Source organism: Globicephala melas, chromosome 15 (assembly GCF_963455315.2).
Source record: "Globicephala melas chromosome 15, mGloMel1.2, whole genome shotgun sequence".
NCBI lineage: Eukaryota > Metazoa > Chordata > Mammalia > Artiodactyla > Delphinidae > Globicephala > Globicephala melas.
The window spans coordinates 15449420-15475577 of NC_083328.1; the positions used below are offsets into that span (position 1 = coordinate 15449420).

A 26158-nucleotide genomic window follows, 5' to 3' on the forward strand; every position below is an offset into this window, starting at 1 on the left:
ATGTACTCCAACATGCAATGCTGAGACATGCATAGGGTAATAGTTATAGACATTCTGGTTCAAAAAGGGAAGAAATGGAAGGTAAAAAGGAGTCACTGATCCAAAGCAACTTCAAAAGCCAGCTGGGCAAATTTCTTTAGGTGTCCAGGCCTACAAGTAACCCTCCATGGCTCTGCTCTGCCTTCTGAGCGCTCAGTTCTGCCCTTTGGATTAATCACCTCCCCTAAGAAACCATTCCTGACTATCTTTTAGAACAGCCGTCTCCAACCCCTTGTAATTTTTTGTCACAACACACTGCTTAATTTTTTAATAATACATGTCCTGGTTTTGGGATGTCTTAGCTATTTCTTTACTTGTCATCTCCACTAAAATATAAACTCCATGAAAGCAGAGACCTTGTCTGAATTTTCACCTCTATTTCTCCAGCACCCGCCATAATGCCTGGTGCGTAAGTCTTGCTCAATAAATATTTTGGGAATAAATGAAAGAATCAGTTAAATGTGGATTGGGGTGCTGTGGTATGCTGAACAATAGCCCCCCAAATATGTCCACATCCTAATCCCTGGAACCTGAGAATGTTACTTGACATGGTAAAAGGGATTTTGCCAATGTGATTAAGTTAAGGATGGTGAAATGGTAGATTATACTGGAGTATCTGGATAGGCCTAAGGTAATCACAAGGGTCCTTATAAGAGGGAGACAGGAAGGTCAGAGTGGGAGGAGAAGGTGATATGATAGAAGCCAAGATTGGAATGATGTGCTTTGCAGTGGAGGATAGGGCCACTAGCTAAGGAATGCAGACATCAGTTAGAAACTGAAAAAGGTAAGCAAATGGTTCCTCCAGAAGGAGCCAGCCCAGCCAACTCCTTGACTTTAGCCCAGTGAAACTAATTTTGGATTTCTGACCTCCAGAGCTATAAAAGAATACATGTATGCTGTTTTAAGCCACTAAGTTTATGGTAATTTGTGCCAGGAGTAATAAGAAACTCAAGTTCCATTGCCTAAAGCAAACCATAGCTGATGTCAGTGGAGTGGGGATATATCATCTTTTCGTGTGGAGGGGCCCCACAGGGAAGGCCAACGAGTTTTTGAACAATTGTAAAATCTTCCCCCGTCTGCCCTCTTTGTCACAAATACTGTCTTTTGTGTTTCCTCCACATGCAAAATAAATGCATCCCCGTCTCAAGGCAGACCACCCAAATGACCTATCTAATCATGGCATCAGGCTCAAATCCAGGACCTCTGATAGTCTCTATATCAGGTCCAGATGTGGCATCTCTTGATCCAGAGACCTATGACCCAAAGTAAATAAACAGATAAACAGATAACTAGATAGATAAATAACTAGATAAATAGATCAATCAATCAATCACAAGTTATCTCTGTCCCCTCCACCACATCCAACATATGAAGTGGAACAGGGACAGGATAATAGCAGTAAATACCCTCATTCAGAAGGAAAAATGGGAGACAGAAGTTACTGGTCTATGATAATTCTAAAAATCCTGCTGGGCAGATGTTGAAAAGGACCCCCCTCCTTCCCCTGGGAGTGGGACTGCTTCCTGGGACTAGTTCCCTAGTTCATTCTTCTCCATGTCCTTAGCTCTGCCTTTGTTTGTTTGTTTATTTGGCTGTCTTAGTTGGGTCTTAGTTGCCCCGTGCGGGATCTCCAGTTGTGGCATGCGGGATCTTTAGTTGCAGCATGTGGGATCTAGTTCCCTGACCAGGGATCAAACCCAGGCCCCTGCATTGGGAGTGCAGAGTCTTAACCGCTGGACCACCAGGGAAGTCCTGGCTCTGCCCTTACAATGGCCCATCCTTTTCCATTTATTCTCCTTGGCCACATTTGAGAACACTTGGAGGTTATGCCTTTCTTTAATAAGGCAGCTTTTTTTTTTTTTTTTTTTTTTTTTTGCGGTACGCGGGCCTCTCACTCTCGTGGCCTCTCCTGTTGCGGAGCACAGGCTCCAGACGCGCAGGCTCAGTGGCCATGGCTCACGGGCCTAGCCACTCTGCGGCATGTGGGATCTTCCCGGACCGGGGCACGACCCCATGTCCCCTGAATTGGCAGGCGGACTCTCAACCACTGCACCACCAGGGAAGCCCCAGACATGCCTCTTTTTCGACTTAGTTGTAGGCAAATGGAGAGTTACACTCTTAATCTCTTTTCCCTGAATCACCTTGTATAACTGAAAGGATTTACTGGAAACCACTTCGACCAAGTCAGAGGTTTTTACATAAGGCATGAGAGCCATACACTTGATGTGGCCCTTGCCACAAAGATGAGTTTGTTTTTTTACAATAAATTTATTTATTTATTTATTTTATTTTTGGCCGCACTGGGTCTTCGTTACTGCGCATGGGCTTTCTCTAGTTGAGGCGAGCGGGGGCTACTCTTCCTTGCAGTGCGCGGGCTTCTCATTGCAGTGGCTTCTCTTGTTGTGGAGTACAAGCTCTAGGCACGCAGGCTTCGGTAGTTGTGGCTCATGGGCTCTAGAGTGCAGACTCAGTAGTTGTGGCGCACAGGCTTAGTTGTTCCACGGCATGTGGGATCTGCCCCAATCAGGGCTCAAACCTGTATCCCCTGCATTGGCAGGTGGATTCATAACCACTGTGCCACCAGGGAAGTCCCACAAAGATGAATTTTAATAAAACTTTGTGCCTTAACGGCCTTGTCAAGTTGTATCTTTCACTGGTTAAAAATCTGGATCACTTGCCTGGAGTTTCTATATTCTCTTCCATTTCTGCTTAAAAACTGGCCAATTATATTCTGAGTCATCTCTTTCTTACAGTAACTTGTCAAATGCACGCAATAGCAACCAAGGCATGCTACTAATATTCTCTTTCCCCAATTTTTTGCCTAAAGCTCTAAACTCAGTTGGACGTTATTTATACTCTTAGTTCTATTCCCAGCTTACAGTTTAAAAAAGTGCTTCACCACTGCATAACACACATCACCATCTTTCCAGCTTCCAATGGTAGTTTCCTCACCAGCCACTGTCCAGCTCCAAAGCCAATGACACACAATTCAGGTTTATTTTTTATTGTAGCAACACCCCACTGCTGGGTAATAATTCTGTAACAGTTGAAAGGACTGTTGATGTGGTAACAGCCAACCTCAAAATATCAGTGGCTAACAGCAAGAGAAGTTTCTCATTTACATTACGCATCATTTTACAGGTGGGCTACAGCTCAGCTTCATGTCCTGTTAATTCTGGGTTCCAGGCTGAAGGAGTCTTGATCTGGCAACTGACAGTTTCATGGCCGAGGAAAAAGAGAAGGGAAGCTCTCAGAATACTCATTGGTGCTTAAAGCTTCTATTTGGAAGTGGTACTTTGCATTTCTACTCATATTCCACTGGCCATAGCCAAGCCCATTGTAAGTGGGGCATGAATGTATAATCCTCCTAAAGAGAGGGGCCCAGTAGGAAGGACAGCATATATTTGGAACAATAATCTACCACAGGGCTGTACCGGAAACTGATATCAATCACTGAACTCGTCCATTCTTGCTTCATATGCACTCTGCTGCAGCGTTTTGTACCATGTGACACCTCTCATACATCTTGATCAAGGGTAAAATCTTGACTCAAGGTAGACAATTCATAGGTAGGTCAATGTAGCCTGACCTGGACCAGTCAGGTTCCTTTTCTTAAGAATCTGAAGCATGAAATATTCAGCGGGTGAGGGAGTAAGTGGAGAGGGCTTGCAGGTGAAAGGGATACAACATGATTTGGAAAAGCCACAACTAACACAGGCCATGTTCCCTGAAAGTTGGGCTGACAGCAGCCAAGCCAGGATTTCAGTGCAAAACCTGCCCTGAGCCCCTCACTCAGGTCGGTTTCCCACAGGGAAGGGGTATATGCAAGGAAGCCTGTGAAACCTCCGGTGCACTTGTCTTCTAAGTCTGCTCCAAACTTGCCACTCACCTGTTCAAAAATCTTCTATAGGTCCCCACAGCCCACAGAAAAAGTTCAAATTGTTGAGCCCGGCATCTGAGCCCTCGCTTGGCCATCTAGCCACCTCTTCCAGGAGGTTCTGGATGGCGTCCTGGGTGAGACGGTTAAGCAGCCTTTCAGGGTGGCGCTGTCCAGCACGGCCAAGCGGAAGACACACGCTGCACGTGGACACCCAGCTGCGTAGATGTGGCAGTCTCCGCGTCGGCTTGACAATCTCTATCAGATTCCAGTAGGTACCATGGGTCGTGCAGTTTGATTCTGAAGGTAGAAAAATGGGGGACTGGACAAAGGCGACCAAGAGGACAGGATTCTGCTGAAGCAGCAGGCCGCAAGGGGAAGAGATGGAGAATGGAGAATCAGGGAAGCGCAGAGGCCCCGCGTCCAAATCAGTCTTCCCCTGGGGCAGGATCCATCCGGTTCCGCAGTTTCCCCATTGGGTGGGCATCCATAGTGTTCGAACGCTTCTGAAAATGAGGGGTTACTTCCTGTAGGCGTCTACTAGAGTTTCTTCTGTACACAGGACACAGGATCTCAGACAGGACGAAGGCGTGGGTAACCTCCCAGACTCGGCCAGCCGCAAGTCCGAGCAGCTAGGGAGAGCGACCCGGCCACGCCTTCTCGCGTGAGGTTCTGACTCCCTGCGCACGCCTGCCAGTCTCTCACTGGCCAGCCGCCTTCCGTCTCCTTTGGCGTTTTGATCATGCCCCTTGAGCTCTGTGATCCAATCGCTTTTGGGTGCGACTGAGGACTCGCTCTGAGGCCCCGCCCACATCAGCGTCCTCTAATTGCTGTTTAATACCCGGTGCTCACTCCTTCAGGACGCCCTACGGACCAATCGTGATGCTCTTCAGGAACAACACTTAGGTCCGCTAGTCAGTCGTTTTCCAAGTGGCGACCGGGCTACCCTTCAGCCACACCCCGTACACTCGGGGCCAAGTGTACCCTCGGATCTGGCGCAGGCACCGAGCAACCGCCATTCTAGGGCCACAGGGAGGGGCTGCAGGCGGGCGCCCAGCCACAGATGGAGGCTGGGCGGTCCTGTCCCACGTCACTGGGGCCCAATCCCGCCCTCTGACCCCTCCCCCATCCCGGGTCCAGGGGCGGGTCCGAGTCTGCACCAACGACCACACAGCTAGCCCTTCATCGCTCGCATCGCCCCGGCACCCACGTGTGCACCCCATACTTGGTGGCCGAAGCGAGCGGTACTGCAACCAGACGGGCTGGGCTACAGGAGCAGCAGCGGTGACCTGTGGGATCGAAAGTGCGATGGGACAGGGCGGCTGGAACCCGGCTCCCAGACCTTGGTCAGGATCAGGCACCTCCCTCTTTTTACCAGGCTTCGGAGCCAGCAGCCCTGAAACTAGGTGTCTGGGGACAGGCGCCACACCCAGCTGCAGAAACTAGGCATGGGACTTGGAACTCTTAGACATTTAGAGTGGAAGCCTGGAGCTCAGGTGAGTCATGGAAACCCTGGGGTCAGGCTCCTCTGCCTCCTCTACCCGCTTCAGCCACAAGACCCCTGAGAAACAAGGTGAGCTGATACAGTGCCTGGCTCCATAACCTGAACTCATATAAGAGGCAATGCCTTTTTCTGGGCACAGGGCCTGGCCTGCTGAACCCTTTGCCTGGCAACCTCTTCACTGATTCTTCCCATAACTGGCCCCTCCTCACTTGCCACGCCACTCAAATATCGCCCCCTCTGAGACAGGCCCTTCCGAGGCCACTATATCCAAAGTAACAGGCTCAATTACTTTTTCACAGTGCCTCTTCTTCTTGGCCTCAGGAATGCCCATAGATGCCACACACACACACACACACACACAGCACCTGTGTCCCAGCCTGGCCTGGCTCAGCCTCACTTCTTTGGGGTTAGGTACTCACAGCCAGATGTGGGTGTTACACCCTCCCGGCCCCACTCATTCTCATGGGAGAGTAGAAGGGCACTGCCAGCCTGGTGTGCTCACAGCACCTACGACAGTCTGATCTGAGCCTGCCTGGGCTGGGCCTGTCCCCAAGGGTGGCCAGGAGGTGGGAGGCTGGTTACCTGGAGGCCCTGGACCAGCCTTTTCAGGAACACACATGCACAGGGGAATCTCCAAGCTTTTTTTTTTTTTTTTTTTAATTTCTTACAAAACCACATGTCCCAGCCAGACAGGACAGTGCAGGCCCGCCCCCAGGCACTGTGGCTGGAGGAGGGAGGCCCCCATGGATGAGGGGCTGCCGACCCCAGAAGGACCGTCTGCCCCTCTGCACAAGGCCAGTGTGAGGAAGGGGTCTGGCTGGAGGCTCTGTCCTGCCCACCCCCAGCTGCTGGGAGAGAAGGTAGACCCGGGGTCCCTGGTGCTCTTAGTGCCTGCAAGGGAAGGAGTGCAGAAGAGGGTCTGAGGGGAGGAGGAAAGGCTGGGGTCAGGGATGGGGCAGGCCAGGGGGCAGGCCCACAGTATCTCACCGAGAATATGCAGCGCTATCAAACCAACGTGGAGACGCTAATGATGACCACCAGAACGAGGACAGTGACGGACAAACAGATGGCAATAAAGACTTTCTTCTGTGGGAGAGGAGTGGGGTCAGGGAAACTCAGGAGGGGAAGGAGGGCCACCCGGGGGGTGGGGTGGGGGGGGCTGACCTTCCGCGCCTTCTTCTGGCTCTCCAGGGCCATCTTGACATGTTCCTGCCCACGTTCCACATAGTCTGCTGAGCTCAGAATGTTCTTCTCAATTCTGTTGATAGTCTCCCCCTGTTCGGAAGAGGGGGCGGTTCAGGCAGGTAGGAATGACTGGGGGTGGAGGGCCCAGCAGCTCCTCAGTCTGCCCAGCCCAACCACAAATGACTGAAGGACATTCCTGACAGAGAACACTGCACTAACAAAGATGTGGAGGCAGGACCACATCTGACCAAAGTCCGCTCTCCTGCAGGTGGCTTCGAGGCCCCCTTCCACCATGTGGTCCCTTCTGTCCTGCTCCCTCTCCCCATACAACCTCTACTCGCAGTGCTGGCTGGGAGCTGAGTGCCTTACATGGCTCCTATCTTTTCACACAGGGTGAACTTTTGTCCCCTCACAAGTCTGTCTGAAGTCGTGTTCTTTAGGCCTGTCTCCCTGCTGCTGTGAAGCTCTCCCTATCCTGGTACTCCTACCGAGTGAAAGCTCTTCCCCATGACTCCCAGCTGCGAAAGAGCATTGGGTCAGCTCCTCCAGGACAGGGCTGGAAGCTCCCCTTATCCTGAGATAAGGGCCGGGGGGAAGAATACCACCTCGCACTCCATACTTGTACAGATTTTAGGAGGCAGGCCCTCTAGGGGGCAGCTGTGGAGCGCTCAGAAGTATGAGGGTAGATTCTGTTGGTGGAGGAGAAGCCAGGGTTGGGGCCATACCTGGGGTGGGCTCAAGTTTGAGGGATGGGGTACAATGTATAGAGGAGTGGCCATCCAGGTAGCTGTTCAGGAGGACGCAATTTGGGGGCACAGCTAAGGATGGAAACAAAGGCCAGCCTGGGGGCTTGGCCCAGTCTGGAGGGGAACAAAAGCCCCGGGGAGAGAGGCTAAGGGTGGAGGTGGGCTGACAGGCACAACACAGTCTCACGTCTGGGGGCTGAATCAAGCCTGGCCAGCTGCCTGGGGTACCCACCTGCATCTCCACTTCAGTAGCCAGAAAAGTGAAAATCTCATGAAGTTCACGGATACTGCGCTCAAGCTGCTGGATCTCACTGTGCCGGGCCGAGATCTCATTTAGGGCCTGTCGAGTCACCTGTGTGTCCTTCAGTATCTGGAGAGTGGACAGGAGTGAAGGGACAAGTCACAGGGAAACCAGCAGCAGGTTCAGAATTTCCTGTTCAGCTTTGGAGCGGCCCTCAGGCCTAGAACTGGGGCCAGGCCCCTGATGAGTGGTTCCAGGCAGGCTAATTCGTGCCCTTCCGGGCCTCAGGATTCCCTCCATGAAAAACGGCCAGGACTCAGAGAGGACGGGGGGCCCGGCAGAGGGAGGCTGGCTGTGGCCACTCACATTGGACACAAACACCTCGCTCTGCCCGCTGTCCAGCATCTGCTCCAGCTCCTCGTCAGACACCATTCCAGCATTTGCTGTGAAGGAAAAGGCCAGGCTCAGAGCTGGTCAGGTCACCTGACCCTGTGGGCCGGACGCCGCAACTCACTGATCTTCAGCTGCCTCCGAATCCGCTCCACGTTCTTCTCCCGGTATTCGGACTGCATTGAGTTGCACTTGTTGATGAGCTCCACAAATTGTTGGGACAGGACCCCGTGCTAAGGATGGAGAATAGAAGCTGGGTACTCCTGGGAGGATCCCTGCCCGGTCTGGGCTTCAGCATCCCCGTGGGTACAGTGAGCAAAGAGCATGAGCTCATAGGTGCCTGCTGCCTTGACCACCTTGAAAGGCTCCCCCAGTCTCTCAGAGTAAAAGCCGAAGCCCTTACCAGGACCTGCAAGGCCCTATATGACCCGCCCCTTCCCCCGTTGCCCCTCTGACCTTACCTCCCAACACTGTTCCCTCACCCCTTCCCTCCAACCACAATGGGCTCTTTACTCCTCCCTGAGCAGAGCACAGCCCCACCTCAGGCCTTTACACTTGCGTGCCTTCGGCCTGGAGTGCTCAGGCCCCACAAAGGCCTTTAGTCTTTGTTACAATGTCACCTTCTAAGTGAAGTTTTCTCCACCTTATTGCAACCTGCCTTCTCCCGATGTTCTCATTCCCTCTCCTCCTGCTCTTTTCCCTTAATACTTCCTATGTTCTAAAATAATTTACTGATTTATTATGGTGATTGTCTCTCCGCACTGGAATGTAAGCTCTGTGAGGATAGGGATCTTTGGTTCACGGCTGTATCCCAAACAGCTGAAAAAGGGTCTGGCACACAGTAGACCCTCAACAACTATTTGTGGAATGCTTGTTAAACACCAGCCTCACTGCTTAGACTAGAGGTGTGCTGGGATGCCCGGGGGTCATAGCGATTGCCCAGATTTTTACAGGCCCACCTGGGCCGTCAGCCTCTCACACCAGTGACTACCACAAGCCCCCCCCTCCCCCGAAACGCTCTCTCTCCTTGTGAATTTTGCTGATGTCTAAAATCTGCTCATTCCTTGGAGTTCCTTCCTCAAAGACACATCTGCTCTCTTGGCTTCAGCTGTACCCTTTCAAGATGCCCAAACTGTTCCATCTTCAATCTGGGGTCTTTGCTGAGCTCTGGGCCCACCTACTTCAACTCTGATCTCCAAGAACTCCAAACCATGCCTCACTGCGCACCCAGAGGAGGCTGCTCAGACCACCTCAAATCTCCTTACAAAGCTGTTGATTCAGTGACCTTCCACCCCAGGGAAGTTCCTCTTCCTGACTTCTTGAATTCTGTCCCTGGGGCAGAGGATGTCCCTGTCACATAGGCAGGGAACCTCCCAGCCATTTGACTGCACCCTCTTCTTCCCTGGGCAGAGCCATTAGCTACCAAGTCCTACCTGAGTAATGTCTTTGTCATCTATTCAAGCTTAACTCCCCATCTTGGCTTCTAGAAAGTATCTCCTACAGCCGAGCCCAGATCATGTCTAGGGACTCAGCAACTTCTCACTGAATGGAGGAGAAGAGGGCAGTGATATAATGGCCTGGAAGTCATGAGACCTGGGTTCTTGACCTTGGGTGAATCCTATTCCTCTCTGAGCCTCAGTTTCCCCATTTGGAAAATCATCTGGTTGGACTTGATGATCTCTAAGGGCCCTTCCTTCTCACATCTGCCATCTAATGATCTATAAAACACTAGCTGAAATTTCCTAGTTCTGGGAATAATGAACCCACCTGGGTTTTTCTCATTCTTGTGTTGACCGAGTTATAGTTCTCATCAGCTTCCTCCTTCTGGGGCTCTATGGCTGTGGAAAGACACAAGAGTATTGGTAGAGCAGGGGAGTTTGACCTGTGGCTTCTGAAATTCGGTTTGGGGACTAGGACCCCAGCCACCCAGCCATACAATAGAGAGGGGCTTATGACATAGGATGTTTTTTTGGAAATAAAATTTATCATAAAATGACTAATTCTGAGTCTCTGACAGGCAAAAGTATATTTTTCTTTGCAATAAATACGTCAGAGAATTCCCACAGGCATGCAGAGGCCTCCTAACAAAACCCCCATCGGCCTGCCCAAAGAATGGTCACTGGTCAGCAAGAATTGTAGAAGTACAGCTGATCCTTGCACAACTGCATGGGTCCACTTTTACTTGGATATTTAGAAAACAAATGCATGCTACAGAACTACATGATCCACGGTTAGTTGAATCTACCCATGCAGGACCTGGGATATGGAGGGTGGACCATACAGTTATATGCATATTATGACTTGGGGGGTGGGGTGGCAACACTAACCTCTGCCTCGGTCAAGGGTCAAATGTAAATGGTTTCATTATAAATAAGGGAACCTAAGAGGCAGGCATATGCTGTGGAAAGAACTTTGGACTGGAAGCCAGGAGACGGAGATTCTAGACGTAGGCCTGCTGTGTGACCTGGATATATGTCACTGGCCTCTCTGGGCCACACACTCCCCAGATATACCAGGAGCTGGGCAGGATCAGAGGAAAAGTATCTGTCTGAGGTCCTAGAAGCTCACCCTTCAGCTGCGCGCGGATGTCCCTCCCCAGCTGTTTGATCTCGTCGCGCAGGTTCTGCAGGTCCTGCTTCATGCCTGAACAAGAGAAAGCCATGATGCCCAAACAGCAGCCCCTACCTCAACAAATCTCCCTGCCCACCACCTGCGTGGAACTACAATCCCCACAATCCCTCGGGCTCAGCATGCGTTCTACACCCAGGGTTTGACTCACTCTCCTCGGGAAGGGGCGTGGCCAGAATGGTGACCTGCTGCTTCTCCAACTCTCGGACTTTATTCTCCAGCTTGACAATAGTTTGCCGAATTGTCCGAACCTGGGGAGGATGACCGAGAGGGCTGAAGGAGATATGGGGGTACTCCAGGCCGCTATGCTCTTCGGGTCCTCCAGCCCCCTCGTGAATCCAGGCCGAGACCCCAGCCTCTTACCTTCTGGAAGAATTCATCGTCCGGGCTCCCCAGCCGTGCAGTGCCCGGGTGTACCACCAGCGCGACTCTCTCCTTGTCTTCATCGTCCGAGCTGTCATCCCCCTGCCAGGGCCAGGGTCACTGGCATCACTTCCTTAATATTGCTCTCGCCCAGCAGGACTCACAGACTTCCGGGTCTTTCCTTCCTAGCCCACAGCCACCCCTCCCTGCCCCGAAGACCAGGAGTCCTGCATTCCAGCCAGACCCCACCCCGTCCGCCTGTCCCCAACCCTGCTGTTCCGACTTCTCACCTGCCTCAGCTCGTGGGTCCTGTCCCGCATGGCGGCCCGAGCTCCCTCTCCCCGGCGCCGGAGCCCGGCGGGCCTCAAGATTCTAAGTTTGAAACTCCCGTATCCCACTCACACTCTGACACTCCCCTCCGCCCTCACCCTGCGGACCCCAAAACTGCCCCCTCCACGAGCCGCCAGAGGCTCTTTCCCTGGCACCATCCACAGTCAAGGGGAAGGAGCCGATCTCGGGGACCCCCACGTTTCCACAGGTTGGAATTCCCTTTTCTTCCCCCCCTCCCGCTCCAGTAGCCTCGGCCCCGCCCCCTCTGGGATGACTGGAGCATGCGCACGGGAGCTCGTCCCTTCCCCACCCGAGGGAAAGGCGGAGGTCGGAAGCAGCAGGGCTCCGAACGGAAGCAAAATTGCCAGGACGTGAGAACCCGCCCACTTCGCCGGAACTATCGCATCTTCAAACGGAAATCTACTTGCCAAAAGGGGTGAGAATGCGTCATTGGTATGTAATCTGAGAGGCCCCTCATCTCACATCACCCCACGGTGCACCCCTCCTCGCGTCACGTGACCGGCCCGGTCCCAGCCTCTCGGACTACAGAACGTGACGCTTGGACTGTCACATGTCTCGGCTCTGTCAACTCCGTCTCTGGAACACCTATCTCCCCACGACGTCCTCGGCACCCCGGTGCCCGAGTTACCTCCCTTCAGCCCCCACGCGGCGGGGAGGGGGCGCTGACTATCCCCAGAGGCAGTGGGTGGTAGGACCCTGGCTGAATTCGGCTTTATTTCTTTTGGGTCCGGGCGTGTTGGGCAGACGACTTAGAATTTGGAGCTGTCAACATGATGAGACCTTGAAATTCAGAAAAGAAAAAGATCCAGCATCAGAGAATTGCAGGGTTTTGTAGGCAGAGCATCTGGGGGTGGGAAGTGACCTCACCCGAGGCAGAAATCTCTTCTCCCGCATACTCCTGGCACAGCTTCTGACAGGTGGGCGGCTGGCGCCCGGCTTGAACGCTGCAGTCCCGCTGCACTCACCACCTTCTGAGCAGCGACACCATTTCAGGGCAGCTCAGGCTGAGAAAAGAGTCTATTATATTGAGCAGCATGTCACTTAGACCGCCGCCCCCCAGACCCCCACCTTGCACCGGAGTCTACCCTCTGGAGCCCACAAAAAAATTCCTCATTATAGTGGCCTGTGAGCTCTTGAGGTGAGGGCATGACTGTAGGGTTCTCACCAGAATTCCAGCACCTAGTTCAATACCCAGCACATAGTGGACCCTCAGTAGATATTTGGGGTTTTGTTTTTGGGTTTTTTTTGAGGTACACGGGACTCTCACTGTTGTGGCCTCTCCCATTGCGGAGCACAGGCTCCGGACGCGCAGGCCCAGCGGCCATGGCTCATGGGCCAAGCCGCTCCGCGGCATGTGGGATCTTCCCGGACCGGGGCACGAACCCGTGTCCCTTGCATCGGCAGGCGGACTCTCAACCACTGTGCCACCAGGGAAGCCCAGTAGATATTTGTGGACAGAATCTTAGCCTTTCATATAACTGAAGATGAAGCTTCTGGTTCCCTAGTCTTCTCTTTTAGGCTTCAGGCTGTCACGGTGACACTTCCCTAACCCTAGCCCTGTAGACATTCATTCATTCAGTGGATAGTTATTGGGAATTTACTATGGGCCAGACACTGTTCTAGGGCTGGGGATACATGAGGGCATAACAGACAAGAATGCCTTGCACTTTTGGAACCTACATTCTATAGGAGGAGGCCCCAAGGCCACTGAGTGAGTCTCAGCATAGCCAGGATGAATATTAGTTCTCCTGGATCCCAGGGTTCTTTCCAGGGAGCTTATATGAAGGTCAAGCAAGGGAAGGAAGGGCCCCTTTCTGTTATGCCCTACTAAGGAAATCTAGATTTTTTTTTTTTTTGGCCACGCCGTGCAGCATGCAGGATCTTAGTTCCCAGGGATCGAACCCATACCTTCTGCAATGGAAGCCAGGGAAGTCCCAAGGAAACCTAGATTTCTGTGACTGAGTTGCTGTGGACTTCTGGAAAGTCACTTCTTATCTCAGGGCCTTGATCTCCCATCTCTACAATGGGTGGCAGTAGGGGGATGGGGGGATAGTCTTTATGGGTATTCCCTGCTCTAAAGCTCAATGATAGTGAAACTGTCAAGTGCTGTATCACTCTATGTGAGGGGCTTTGATCCTTCTCCTCTTCTCTTTAGAATTCGGCTCGTCTGGGTTTGGGAATGAAGGAGTGAAGATGGTGCTGCTCTGATCAACCCACAGGGGGAATGAAGGGTTAGAGGCTTAAATGAAGGGTTCGGGAGGCCAAGCCCTGCCCACGGAGTTCCCTGGAAATCAGGAGGAAGAATTGCTCTGCTCTTGGGTCTTTCCTATTGGCCTCTGCCTCCCTGCCCCCCTCCTTTCTTTCCCTCTGTCTCTGTCCCTAGTCTCTCTCTGTCTCTCTGAGTGGTACGGTGGAAGGGCTTTTGGACATCTGACCTTTAGTCCTGTCTTAAATAATTCATTGCTCCTCCGTGGGCCCTAATTTCTTCATTTGACAACTTGGTCTGGTCATTTCTGTTTTGCCTAAGGTAAGAATTGAGCAATATCAGGTGAGGTAAGGAAGGATATGAAAGGGTCTTGCAAAAGCCCCCCTCTGTGGGCTTTTACTGCTGTGGATTCCAGGTCTCTCTGGGCCCACCAGTCCCACCTGTCTCTCTCTGTTTCTCAGCCTTTGGATGACTTGCCTTCTTGGTTCCAGCTATGATCTGGATTTGTTGGTGCCTTTGTTAAATTTCCCAGGATTATGATAGTCATTTTATTTGTGGTCTCTGGATGGGATCACAGGGCTATGGGATGGTGACTTAAGGACATACATAGGAGGCTGGGCTCAAAGCCCCATGGAGTGGTGTGTGGAGGAGCTGGGGAGCAGAGGCCATCTAGAGGGAATAGCTCTGGGGATGGAGCTTTCCAGAGCTGAGCCCATATCTCTGTTTCATGGTCCTTTTTGACTCCTCTCAGGCCCTCTGAACAGCCTTGAAGGGTGCATTAACTATATTGGGCCTCGAATGTGTGGGTGTTGGGGGGTATTTTCCTTTCAGTCTGTGGGAAGGTCAAACCCTACTTGATTTTCTTTAAATTTTGTTTTGGCTGTGCGGGCTCTTCATTGTGGTGCACAGGCTTCTCTAGTTGTGGCGCTTGGGCTCTAGAGTGCGTGGGGTCAGTAGTTGCAGCATGCAGGCTTCTCTCTACTTGCAGCACACAGGCTTAGTTGCCCCGCAGCATGTGGGATCTTAGTTCCCCCACAGCATGTGGGATCTTAGTTCCCCCACCAGGGATTGAACCTGCGTCCCCTGCATCGGAAGGCGGATCCTTAACTGCTGGACCACCAGGGAAGTCCCAAACCCTACTTGATCTTGATGCCTGGCAGCTTGTCCTGTCCCCTCCATCTGCGGGTCCATCTACCAACAGTGGAACCAGATGACCTGGGTTGGAATCCCAGCTCATTCACTTGCTGTATAACTCTGTAAGGCAAGTTACTTAACCTCTCTATGTTAACTCAGTTTCCTCATTTGAAAAATGGGAACCATAACAGTACCAATCTCATAGGGTTGCCGTAAGGATTCAATGAAATGATATATGTGTAAGGAGAAAGAACAGTATCTGGTATTAGGTGCTAGCTAAGTGTTTGCTGCTATTATATGAGGGTGATGATCACGATTGTCACTCTGATGATGTCAGCAGCCCCAGTGTCTCTGCCAGGGTTTCCACGCTGCTGCTCGTCTTCTTTCCCCTTTCCATCTCCTGAGCCCCACTGTGCGCCAGATCACAGGCTAGCTGTCTTGCCAACTCCTGCCCATCTCTCCTGTCTCCACTTGGATCTGACACACCATATATTTTGCTAATTTATTTTATATATTGTCTGCCTCCACCCCTCCTCTCCACTACTAAAATGTAAGCTCCATGAGGACAGGGATTTTCACCTGCATTATTCACTGCCATGTCCCCAGTGCCTACAACAGTGCCTGGCACATAGTAGCTAGTCAATAAGTATTCACAAAGGAATGAAATTATTTCTTTTTAATTTAATAGTTACCTAGCATTCACTATGTGCCAGGTACCAGTACTAGTACTTTATAAATATTTGCTCATTTCATTCTCATATCAATTCTATGAGAAAGTACTATTATTGTCCTCATTTTACAGAGGAGGAAACTGAGGCACAGGGATGTTAAGTAATTTGCCCAAAGTTACACACTAGTAAATGCAAGGGCCAGGATTTGGAACCAGAAAGGAAGCTCCAGACTCTATGCTCTTTTTTTTTTAAATTATTTTATTACTTTATTTGTTTATTTTTGGCTGCTTTGGGTCTTCATTGCTGCGCGGGCTTCTCAGTGCAGTGGCTTCTCTTGTTGCGGAGCATGGGCTCTAGGCATGCGGGCTTCAGTAGTTGCGACACGCAGGCTCAGTAGTTGTGGTGCATGGGCTTAGTTGCTCCGCGGCATGTGGGATCTTCCCAGACCAGGGCTCAAACCCATGTCCCCTGCATTGGCAGGCAGATTCTTAACCACTGCGCCACCAGGGAAGCCCCAGACTCTATGCTCTTAGCCAGTTCACTAGGATCCAAGGAAAATGCCAGCCAGGGATGGCTGCCTGTGTTCCACCCACCTTTGGGGAGTTGTTGCTACCTATTGATGCACTGCTTTGGATCATCTGTGGGGGGAGGAGGGGGCCGACTGCAAGACTGAGCCTTTTTCCTTCCCCCATCACCGGGTCTCTCTTCCACACCTGTTGGGTTGGGGCGGACTGCCGGGGAGGTTGTTGGTCCTCCTCCCATTCCGTTTGCCGTCTCCCCAGGAACTAAAGATGTCCATGCGTGTATTACATAAAGGGCTTCTCTTCACCCTACAGATGTCTCTGAGGCTGGTTTTGTGCCCAAGCCCCAGGTGCTACAGAGATGAAGCCCACACAGCTCTCTCCTCATGATATGTCTTGAGCCTGACCTTGGTCACTCCCTAGAGCGCCATCTGAGAACCTCCCTTCTTTAAACTCTACACACATTCTCGTGGCTTTAACTGACATCGTATTTGGCTCCCAAGCCCACGTCTTCAGCCCCCAATTTTCTCATAAGCTCTAGACCCCTGAATCCACTTGCCTCCTGGACATCCCCTCCTCCCCTCTTGGAGGTCCCATGAATGTCTTAAACTCACCATGTCCCAAACACCATGCATCATCTCCCCCTGAGAATGTCCTAAACCAGCTTCTGTTCCTCCTGTTTCCTCTCAATGTGGATGACAGGGGGTCACCCATGCCATAACCTTGGCCTTGAACTTCATTCTAAAGGTGATGCTTCACACAACTTGTCAGGATAACCTCCATAAAAATACTAGAAGAGGGCTTCTCTGGTGGTGCAGTGGTTAAAGAATACGCCTGCCAATGCAGGGGACACAGGTTCGAGCCCTGGTCCGGGAAGATCCCACATGCTGCAGAGCAACAAAGCCCGTGCGCCACAGCTACTGAACCTGCACTCTAGAGCCCGCGAGCCACAACTACTGAGCCCACGTGCCACAACTACTGAAGCCCGTGCACCTAGAAACCGTGCTTCGCAGCAAGAGAAGCCACCACAATGAGAAGCCCGCGCACCGCAGTGAAGAGTATCCCCCGCTCACCGCAACTAGAGAAAACCCGTACACAGCAACAAAGACCCAACACAGCCAAAATTTTAAAAATTAAAAAAATAAAATAAAATACTAGAAGAAAATATGGGCAAAATTGTTTATAATTCTTAGAGTGAGGAAGGCCTTTCCAACTACAATTCAGAAACTAAATATTTTGTAATAACCTATAAGGGAAAAAAATCTGAAAAAAAAAGATACATATATGTATAACTGAATCGCTTTGCTGTTCATCTGAAACTAACACAACTTTGTAAATCAACCAAACTTCAGTAAAAAAAAAAAAAACACATTACCAATGGATATGAAAAATTCAGAAACTATAAAATAAAAGATTAATACATTGTCTACGTGAAAAAATTCTGCATGGCAAAAAAAGTCAAAGCAAAATCAAAGGCCAATAAACTGGGAAAAAATATTTGCAATCCTTATCATATACAAAGGGCTAATCGCCCTACTATTTAAAGAGCTCCCATATATCGATAAGAAAGACCAACAGTTCAATAAAAAAAATGGGCAAAGAACATGACAGATCACAAAAAGACAATAAAGACAAACAAATATGCAGATGTTCATCTTTGTGCATAATAAAAGGTGAAAATTAAGATAATACTGAGATATTTTTTAATTTATTGCACTAGCAAAATTCATATGTTTTTTTTTCTTCTTCTTTTTTTTTTTTTTTGGGCCACACTGCGCAGCTTGTGGGATCCCAGTTCCCCGACCAGTGATAGAACCCGTGCCCCCTGCAGTGGAAGTGCGGAGTCTCAACCACTGGACCGCTAGGGAAGTCCAGCAAAATCCATATGTTTGACAACATAGTCTTTTGGCAAAACTGTGGGGAAACAGGGACTTTCACTCATTGGTGGGGCTGCAAAATGATACAACCCAGACCATAGTTATCAAGATTCTGAATGTATATATTGTTTCTGAATTCTGAATGCATGTATTGTGTCTCCAGATTCTAAGAATGGCTGGGTGGTTTTTCTGCCCATCTTACCTTAGATTACTCAGCAGCGGTCAGCTTGCCCCTTGGCTGGAGTTGGATGGCCCACGATGACCTCTCTCACACTTACATGTCTGGGACCTAAGCTCTGATGGTCCAGTTGACCAGGATGGCTGAGCCACTCTCTCTCTATGGTATTTCATCCTGGGTTTCTTCATAGCATAGTGGCCTCAGAGTTCCAAGAGGGTGGGAGTAGAAGGTGCAAGGTCTCTTGAGGCCCTCCGGCACAACATTACTTGCACCATATTCTATTAGTTAGAGCAAGTCACAAGTCCATGCGGGCTGCAAAGGGTGAAGAAATGGAATTTTAATTCACCAGATCTGCACACATGTGAAATGACACATACATCAATGTTATTCATTGGATATTGTTTGCAGTACATCCGAAACTTGTCCATTAGCGGGTATGCAGCCATCAAAAAGAATGAAGGTATTCATTATGTATAAATATGAAAACATTTCAAAATATATTGTTAGTTAAATGTTAGAATGAGTGTATCATGCTACCGTTGTATAAGAAAGAAAGTGTGCGTGTGAGTGTGTGTGTGTGTGCAGGCATATGTACGTGTTTTTCCTGGAACCTCATAAAGAAATCCTGGAAAGTTGTGCATAAACAAATAGAAGTGGTTCCTGTGGGTGGTTTGTGAGACTAAGGTAGTGAGTACAATTGTTAGAGTAAGAATTTTCACTGGAAACCTTTTGTATAATTTAGATTTTTGGACCATGTGAAAGTATTATTTTTTATTTATTTATTTATTTTTTTTTTTTTTGCGGTACGCGGACCTCTCACCGCTGTGGCCTCTCCCGTTGCGGAGCACAGGCTCTGGACGCGCAGGCTCAGCGGCCAGGGCTCACGGGCCCAGCCGCTTCGCGGCATGTGGGATCTTCCCGGACTGGGGCACGAACCCGTGTCCCCTGCATCGGCAGGCGGACTCTCAACCACTGCGCCATGAGGGAAGCCCTTATTTATTTTTATTTATTTGTTTTATTTATTTATTTTTGGCTGCGTTGGGTCTTCTTGGCTGCGTTGGGTCTTCGTTGCTGCACGCGGGCTTTCTCTAGTTGTGGTGAGTGGGGGCTACTCTTCGTTGCAGTGCTTCTCACTGCAGTGGCTTCTCTTGTTGCAGAGCACGTGCTCTTGGCACACGGGCTTCAGTAGTTGTGGCGCACGGGCTCAGTAGTTGTGGCTTGTGGGCTCTAGAGCGCAGGCTCAGTAGTTGTGGCGCATGGGGTTAGTTGCTCCGCGGCATGTGGGATCTTCCCAGACCAGGGCTCAAACCTGTGTCCCCTGCATTGGCAGGCGGATTCTTAACCACTGAGACACCAGGGAAGCCCAGTATTATTTATTTTAAATAATTATATCAAAGAAAGAATGGTAAAGGCATACCTTTGAATAATTTTAAGCAAAGACATATGTCTTAGCTTGGGCTGCTCTAGCAAAAAGCCATATACTTGGTGGCTTAAACAACAGACATTTATTTCTCACAGTTCTGGAGGCTGGAAAGTCCAAGGTCAAGGTGCCAACAGAGGGAGTTCCCTGGCGGTCCAGTGGTTAGGACTCTGCGCTCTCACTGCCCAGGGCCAGGGTTCGATCCCTGGTTGGGGAACTGAGATCCCACAAGCAGCGTGGTGCGGCCAAAAAAAAAGGTGCCAACAGATTTAGTTCTTGGTAAGGGCTCTCTTCCTAGCTTGTACTCACTGTGTCTTCACATGGCAGAAAGAGAAAGTTCTGCTGTCTCTTCTTTTTCTTATAAGGGCACTAATCCCATCAGGGGCTCCACCCTCATGACCTGATCTAAACCTGATTACCTCCCAAAGGCCTCATCTTCTGCTACCATTACATTGGGAATTAGGGCTTCAAAATATGAATTTTGGGGGGACACAGACAGCCAGCCCCTGATAGAGCACCATGATCAAACTTTCATTTTACAGAGATACCCTCTGGTGGCCACGTGCAAGGCCACCACAGATGACTGTGCCAGTGTGCACTACACAAGGCACCACACAAAAGGGCCACCAAGTACATGTAGACACCATGTATTTGAACATTTATTACAACAGTTATCTGACAGATGGAGGTAGAGTGTCCTGGGAAAGGACACCTTTCTCTATTTGCACAAGGGTGTAGTAAGTATTGACTATAGTGAAGGTTGATTGGGAGATCAGTTAGGAATCAGGCCAAAAATAATGAGGCCTGAAGTTAGGGATGCAACATTCACTAAAGAGACAGATCTATCAGACACGGTTGCAGATTGGAAGGGATGGTGAGGGAGGAGGAGGGTCCTAGAGCACTCCTCAGTCTCTGGCCCTTGCTGTATGTGGAGGCAAGTTTGCGGGAATAAGAGAAATACCTTAAAATAAATTGCCATTATAAATCATAGCAACAAACTATTAGGAAATGTAAAAACACCATTTACAGAAATATATGATGCCTGGGACTTCCCTGGTGGTCCAGTGGCTAAGACTCCACGCTCCCAATGTAGGGAACCCAGGTTCAATCCCTGGTCAGGGAACTAGATCCCGCGCACCACAACTAAAAAGATCCCACATGCCACGAAGAAAATCCTGCATGCGGCAATGAAAATCCCACATGCCACAATGAAGACCCAGCACAGCCAAATAAATAAATATTTTTAAAAAAGAAATATATGGTGCCTAAATAAATCTTTTAAGAATATGTCAATGGCCTTTATGAGAGAACATTTTTAAATTTTATTGAAAGACTTTAAAGAAGTCCTAAACTAATGGCTAGATATACCACGTGCATGGATAGGAAGACTCAATATTATAATGCCATCGGTTCTCCCAAAACACATCTACAAAGTCAGTGCCATGATCTAGTCTCTGCTGCATGATGTTGACTCTGGTTTTGATGGAGAGAAGGGCTAGAATGAGCCCACTGGGAGGCAGATGCCCGTCGATCAGGAGAATGTTTCAGTAGTCCAGGATTTCTGCCTGGTTTGAATCCTAGCTCCTGTCTCGAGTAAGTTACTTAAACTCTTTTACTTCAGTTTCCTTATCTGTAAATGGAGATAATAATAACAGTAATCCCAGATGGTTTTTGTGAAGATTAAATGAATTAACACTTAAACAGGGACTTAGAAGTTAGGTAAGTGGCTCCATGGGGACAGGTTGATGTTTGTTTTGCCCTCTTCTGTGTCTGTAGCCACAGGGCATAGTCCTGGCACAAAGAGCAGGGCCTCAATAAATACTGGCTAATGGATAAATAGGTCAAATGGGTATTCCTTCTTTTGTTCCTGAGCAAGCAGGTGTGATAGGTCCTGTGCCAGGTACCATGGGGAGGCAGAGATTAATCAGATGGGGTCCTTGAATATGAGGCACTCGGAGTCCAATGGGTTGTTAAGCTGCGTTTAAATTTTGCCACCTGAAGCACTGAGTCTTCCTTGAAGGACAGATGCTCTGGGAAGTAACCCAAGCCCACTACAAAAATAAACCTTTGTTGTGTTAAATCACTGAGATTTGGGAGGTATTTGTTATGTAGCATAACCTAGCCTTAGCCTTGCCTATCTGATATACTGTGGTTCCCAAACTTGACTGAAAATAAGAATTGCCAGAGGTAATTGCTAAAAACCCAGATCTACTGACTCAGAATTTCCAAAGAAGAGACCTGGTCATCTGTATATGTAACAGGCTTGCCCTTCAGCTTCGGGAGGGTCAAGAAAGACTCCTGCAGCTCACCTTGAAAGGAAGAGTAGGAGTTGGACTTGGAGATGGAAGAGGCAAAGGTATTCCAAGGGTCAGGAACAACGTGAAGAAAGGCATGGAGGTGGGGAGACGCAGGAACTACCTTGGGACCAGAATCAGGTACATGGGGAATGGTGGTACGTGCTAAAGTGGGAAGTCAGGTGAGAAAGTCTGAGCTTTATCTCATCAGCGACGGGGAACTGGAGAGGTTTTCTGAGCAGGGGCTGGCCTGGTGATATTGATGCTCTAGAAAGGCCACTCAGTCAGGGAGACTGCATAGGAGGCTGGTGTGTGGTCCAGGCAACCCACCTCACATTGTTATCGAGTGGACTTTAAGTGAGCATGGATGTATTGAGCTCAAAATCACTGACCCGTGAGACGGATTACCATTGTCGTCACATCGTGTGTGCTTATATGTGTCCTTAGAGCCGCAGCCAGATTTGAATTGTGCATCTTTCACACATTCACTCATTAATGAATATTTACTTTTTTGTTCTGTTTTTTTTATTTAACTAATATTTATTGAGCACCTACTATGTGCCAGGTGCCATAGTGCCACTGGAGAACCAGCAATGGACAAAACAAGCAAAAACCCCTGCCTTGAAGACCTGAATAAACACTTCTCCAAACAGGATATACAGCTTGCCAACAGGCACATAAAAAGATGTTCAACATCACTATCATCAGGGAAACGCAAATCAAAACCATCATGAGATATCACCTCACACCTGTCAGAATGGCTATCATCAAAAAGAACACCGATAGCAAATATTGGCGAGGATGTGGAGAAAAGGGAACCCTCGTACACTGTTGGTGAGAATGTAAATTGCTGCAGCCACTACAGAAAACGGTATGGAGGTTTCTCAAAAAACTAAAAATAGAACTACCATATGACCCAGCAATCCCACTACTGGGTATATTTCCAAACAACAACAATTAAAAAAAACTAATTCAAAAAGATAATTGCACCCCAATGTTCACAGCACCATTGTTTACAATTACCAAGATATGGAAGCAACCTAAGTGTCCATCAACAAATGAGTGGATAAAGAATATGTGGTGTACACACACACACACACACACACACACACACACACACACAATGGAATACTACTCAGCCATAAAAAATAATGAAATTTTGTCATTTGCAACAATATGGATGGACTTGGAGGGTATTATGCTAAGTGAAATAAGTCGGGCAGAGGAAGACAAATACTGTATATATCACTTATATGTAGAATCTGGAAAATACAACAAACTAGTGAATGTAACAAAAAAGAAGCAGACTCACAGTTATAGAGAACAAACTAGTGGTTACCAGTGGGGAGAGGGAGGGGGAGGGACAATATAGGGGTAGGGGATTAAGAGGTACAAACTATTATGTATAAAATGACTAAGCTATGAGGATATATTGTACAACATAGGGAATATGGCCAATATTATATAATGACTACAAATGGAGTATAATCTTTAAAAATTGTGAATCTCTATAGTGTACACCTGTAACTTATACTGTACATCAATTATATTTCAATTTTTAGAAAATCCCTGCTTTCATGGAACTTATTTTCTTTGTCTTTTTTTTTTTTGCGGTACGCGGGCCTCTCACTGTTGTGGCCTCTCCCTTTGTGGAGGGAGGCCTCTCCCAGGCTGCCCAGGCCGGATGCACAGGCTCAGCCGGATGCACAGGCTCAGCGGCCATGGATCATGGGCCCAGCCACTCCACGGCATGTAGGATCTTCCCGGACCGGGGCACGAACCCGTGTCCCTTGCATTGGCAGGCGGACTCTCAACCACTGCGCCACCAGGGAAGCCCCCTTCTTTGTCTTTATGCTGGGATAAAGGTGTGAGGGAATATGCCATTCAGTCATTCATCTCTTCATTCAGATTTTTAGTGAATGTCTACTTTGTGCCTCACCTCATGTTAGTTGCTGGGGAGAAGCAGAAATGAGTCAGCCCCATGGGACTCCCATGGGAGTCCAGTGGTTAGGACTCCATGCCTCCACTGCAGGGGGCACGGGTTCCATCCCTGGTGGGGGAAGTAAGATCCTACAAGTTGCGGGGTGGCCAAAAAAAAAAAAGAAATGAGTCTAGTGTGGAAGCAGACTCAGCCCACGGCTCATGAGGCTGTCAGCCTGGACTGCCGGGAGAGGCTTGAACTGGGTCTTGAAGGATGAGAAGGCTGACTATCAATGAAGGGACGAAACAGCGTACTGGGTGGAGGAAAAGACACAGCAAAAGACTCCAGGGTGTTTGGGGTCCATGATTCCTTGGTGTCGTTAAGGCCTGGGGTCCATGGAACAGGGAGGGAAGTGGTAGGAGAGATGAGGTGATGGGGACCAAATGCCAGAGCAACGATTGAGTGTAATCCGGGAAGTTGTGGGGCGTTGACTTTGTTGATGTAGGGGACTGATTTTATCTCATTTCTTTGGGGGGTAATCACACTAGCACCTGGGTAGAAAACTGGATGTGAAGGAAAAGGGCTGCAGGCGAGAAGACCAGAAAGGAGGCTGTTCTTTCTTTCTTTCTTTCTCTCTCTCTCTCTCCTTCCTTCCTTCCTTCCTTTCTTTCTTTCTTTTCTTTCTTTCCTTTCCTTTCCTTTCCTTTCCTTTCCTCTCCTTTCCTTTCTTTGCCATGCCGCACGGCTTGCAGAATCTTAGTTCCCCAGTGAGGGATTGAACCCCAGGCCATGGCAGTGAAAGTGCCAAGTCCTAACCAACCACTGGATGGCCAGGGAATTCCCCAAAAGGAGGCTGTTCTGATGGCCCAGGTCAGTCACCCCTAGACTGACCAGGGGTGGTGGGGATGGAGGGGACCCAGGAGACAGCTCTGGATTTGGCAGTTGAGGGAGGGGCTAGAACCTTGTGGTCTTACGAGAATGAGCTTTGTAATCAAAAAATGCAGGCAAGAGCCCCAGCCCTGTCCTTTACTAACTGTTATTTAACTATTCCAAGCCTGTTTCCTGATCTGGGCACTTGGGATGATAGCAGTAGCTGTCCTGAGGTTGGAAGGATTATGGGGGCTACACAGTGGAGCACCAGGGACTTGGTGGATGCTCGGAACATGGTAGCATTCTTTGGATGGGGGAGGGAGCCAAGGACAGCTTTCTGTGTGCTTTGAGTGACTGGGTGGACGGAGATGCCCTCTTTGATGGAGAGCACTTTGGGGGAAGGCGAGGCCACCACAGTCTTTGTGGTCAGCGTCAAAGCCCTGGCCTCGCTTACGATAGTTATGGATCCACACGTCTCCGAGTGCATCTTTGGTCTCTGTTCTTGGTGCTCAGCTCAGTGCTCAGGCATACAGCAGGTACTGCCCTTGAAGAGCAGGACCTGGCTTGCAGGTATAGATGTGGATATTGCAGGCATGTAGGCGTGGCTGAACCTGGGGAGGTGACAGGGTATAAAAAGAAGAGAGGGCTTCCCTGGTGGCGCAGTGGTTGAGAGTCCACCTGCCGATGCAGGGTACGCGGGTTTGTGCCCCGGTCCGGGAAGATCCCACATGCCACGGAGCGGCTGGGCCCGTGAGCCATGGCCGCTGAGCCTGCGCGTCCGGAGCCTGTGCTCCGCAACGGGAGAGGCCACAACAGTGGGAGGCCCGTGTACCGCAAAAAAAAAAAAAGAAAAGAAAAGAAACTGGGAGGGGGGCCCGGAAACCCTGCTGCTGCGGGGATGTGGAAGAAAGGGGGGGGGGGTGGGCGGTCTGGAAGGAGGCTGGGAAACAACATCCAGAGTTTGGAGGGGGAGGCGTGGGAGGCAGGAGGCAGGTGGGAGCCAAGATGGGAAGGATTTCAAGAAGAGAGGGGTCATCAGTGTCGAATATCCTCCGATCACGATCACGGAGGATAAGGCCTGGCAAGTGGTCCATGGATTCAGCATAGAGGAGGTCACTGGGTAACTTGGCAGAAGCAGGTTCAAGGCCTGTTAGAGGCCAAAGCCCCATTGCAGGGGTAGAGGACTTGATGTGACATTAAGACGTGGAGATGGGAAGAGGTGAGGCAGGCATTAAGGAGAGGGATGCAGGGTACTTGGACCCTCGGGGGGACCAGAACTCCTCTCCCAATAAGGACAAGTTTTGTTTTGACAGTCAGAGCCATCTAAAGATAGGCCAGGAGGTCCCCGGAGGTGGTGAGCACCCTGTCCCTGGAGGTAGACAAGCAGAGCTCTGTGACCCACACTGTCCGGGGACTCTCACACTTAGAGTGGGGAAGGCTGTGCAAAAAAACAAGCCCCATGTCCTTCTCAGCTAGGCTTGGCCGATTCCTTGCATCACAGAAGCCACCTAGAGGGTCACTCTTGCTATTTCTAGTGTCCAGAGAGCCTCCCGCAGGGACACACACACAGAGGTGGTCGTGCACAGATTCACACAGATGCTCCCAAACACAAACTATAAAATCTATCTATATCTCCTGGTGTAAAGGGATCCACAGCTCCTCTCCCCAGGCTATTCCCTTAATTCATTCCCTTACCCCTTCTTTCTGCCATTCCACCGTCACCCCCGTCCCACAGCAGCATC

At 49.7% G+C, this 26158-nt stretch overlaps 1 protein-coding gene across 4 annotated transcripts; it reads right to left on the reverse strand.

Moving 5' to 3' along the window:
- Positions 1-2341: 2341 nt before the first annotated feature.
- STX4 (syntaxin 4) lies at positions 2342-11528 on the reverse strand. Of its 4 annotated transcripts, none has more exons than XM_030871806.2 (11): positions 11264-11528; positions 10974-11075; positions 10762-10861; positions 10551-10625; positions 9750-9820; positions 8107-8215; positions 7959-8035; positions 7584-7721; positions 6585-6695; positions 6408-6506; positions 5083-5205 (listed from the first exon to the last, which is right to left on the reverse strand). In XM_030871806.2, the coding sequence occupies exons 1-10, from the start codon at positions 11291-11293 to the stop codon at positions 6426-6428; spliced, it is 894 nt and encodes a 297-aa protein (XP_030727666.1). In that variant the 5' UTR covers positions 11294-11528; the 3' UTR covers positions 5083-5205; positions 6408-6425. The 4 variants fall into 4 exon arrangements, with proteins under 4 accessions (XP_060141114.1, XP_030727666.1, XP_060141113.1 ...); XM_030871805.2 differs by lacking the exon at positions 5083-5205 and adding an exon at positions 6172-6311; XM_060285131.1 differs by lacking the exon at positions 6408-6506 and having other exon boundaries at positions 2342-5205.
- Between the last annotated feature and the right edge of the window lie 14630 nt (positions 11529-26158).

Excerpts from the sequence above, each read along its gene's own strand:
- STX4 (XM_060285130.2), bottom strand. The coding sequence starts at position 11,293 with ATGCGGGACAGGACCCACGAGCTGAGGCAG. Across the intron at positions 10,626-10,761 it reads CACGCCCCTTCCCGAGGAGA|GCATGAAGCAGGACCTGCAG; the intron begins GTGAGTCAAACC and ends TCTCTTGTTCAG. Across the intron at positions 7,722-7,958 it reads GCGAGGTGTTTGTGTCCAAT|ATACTGAAGGACACACAGGT; the intron begins GTGAGTGGCCAC and ends TCCACTCTCCAG.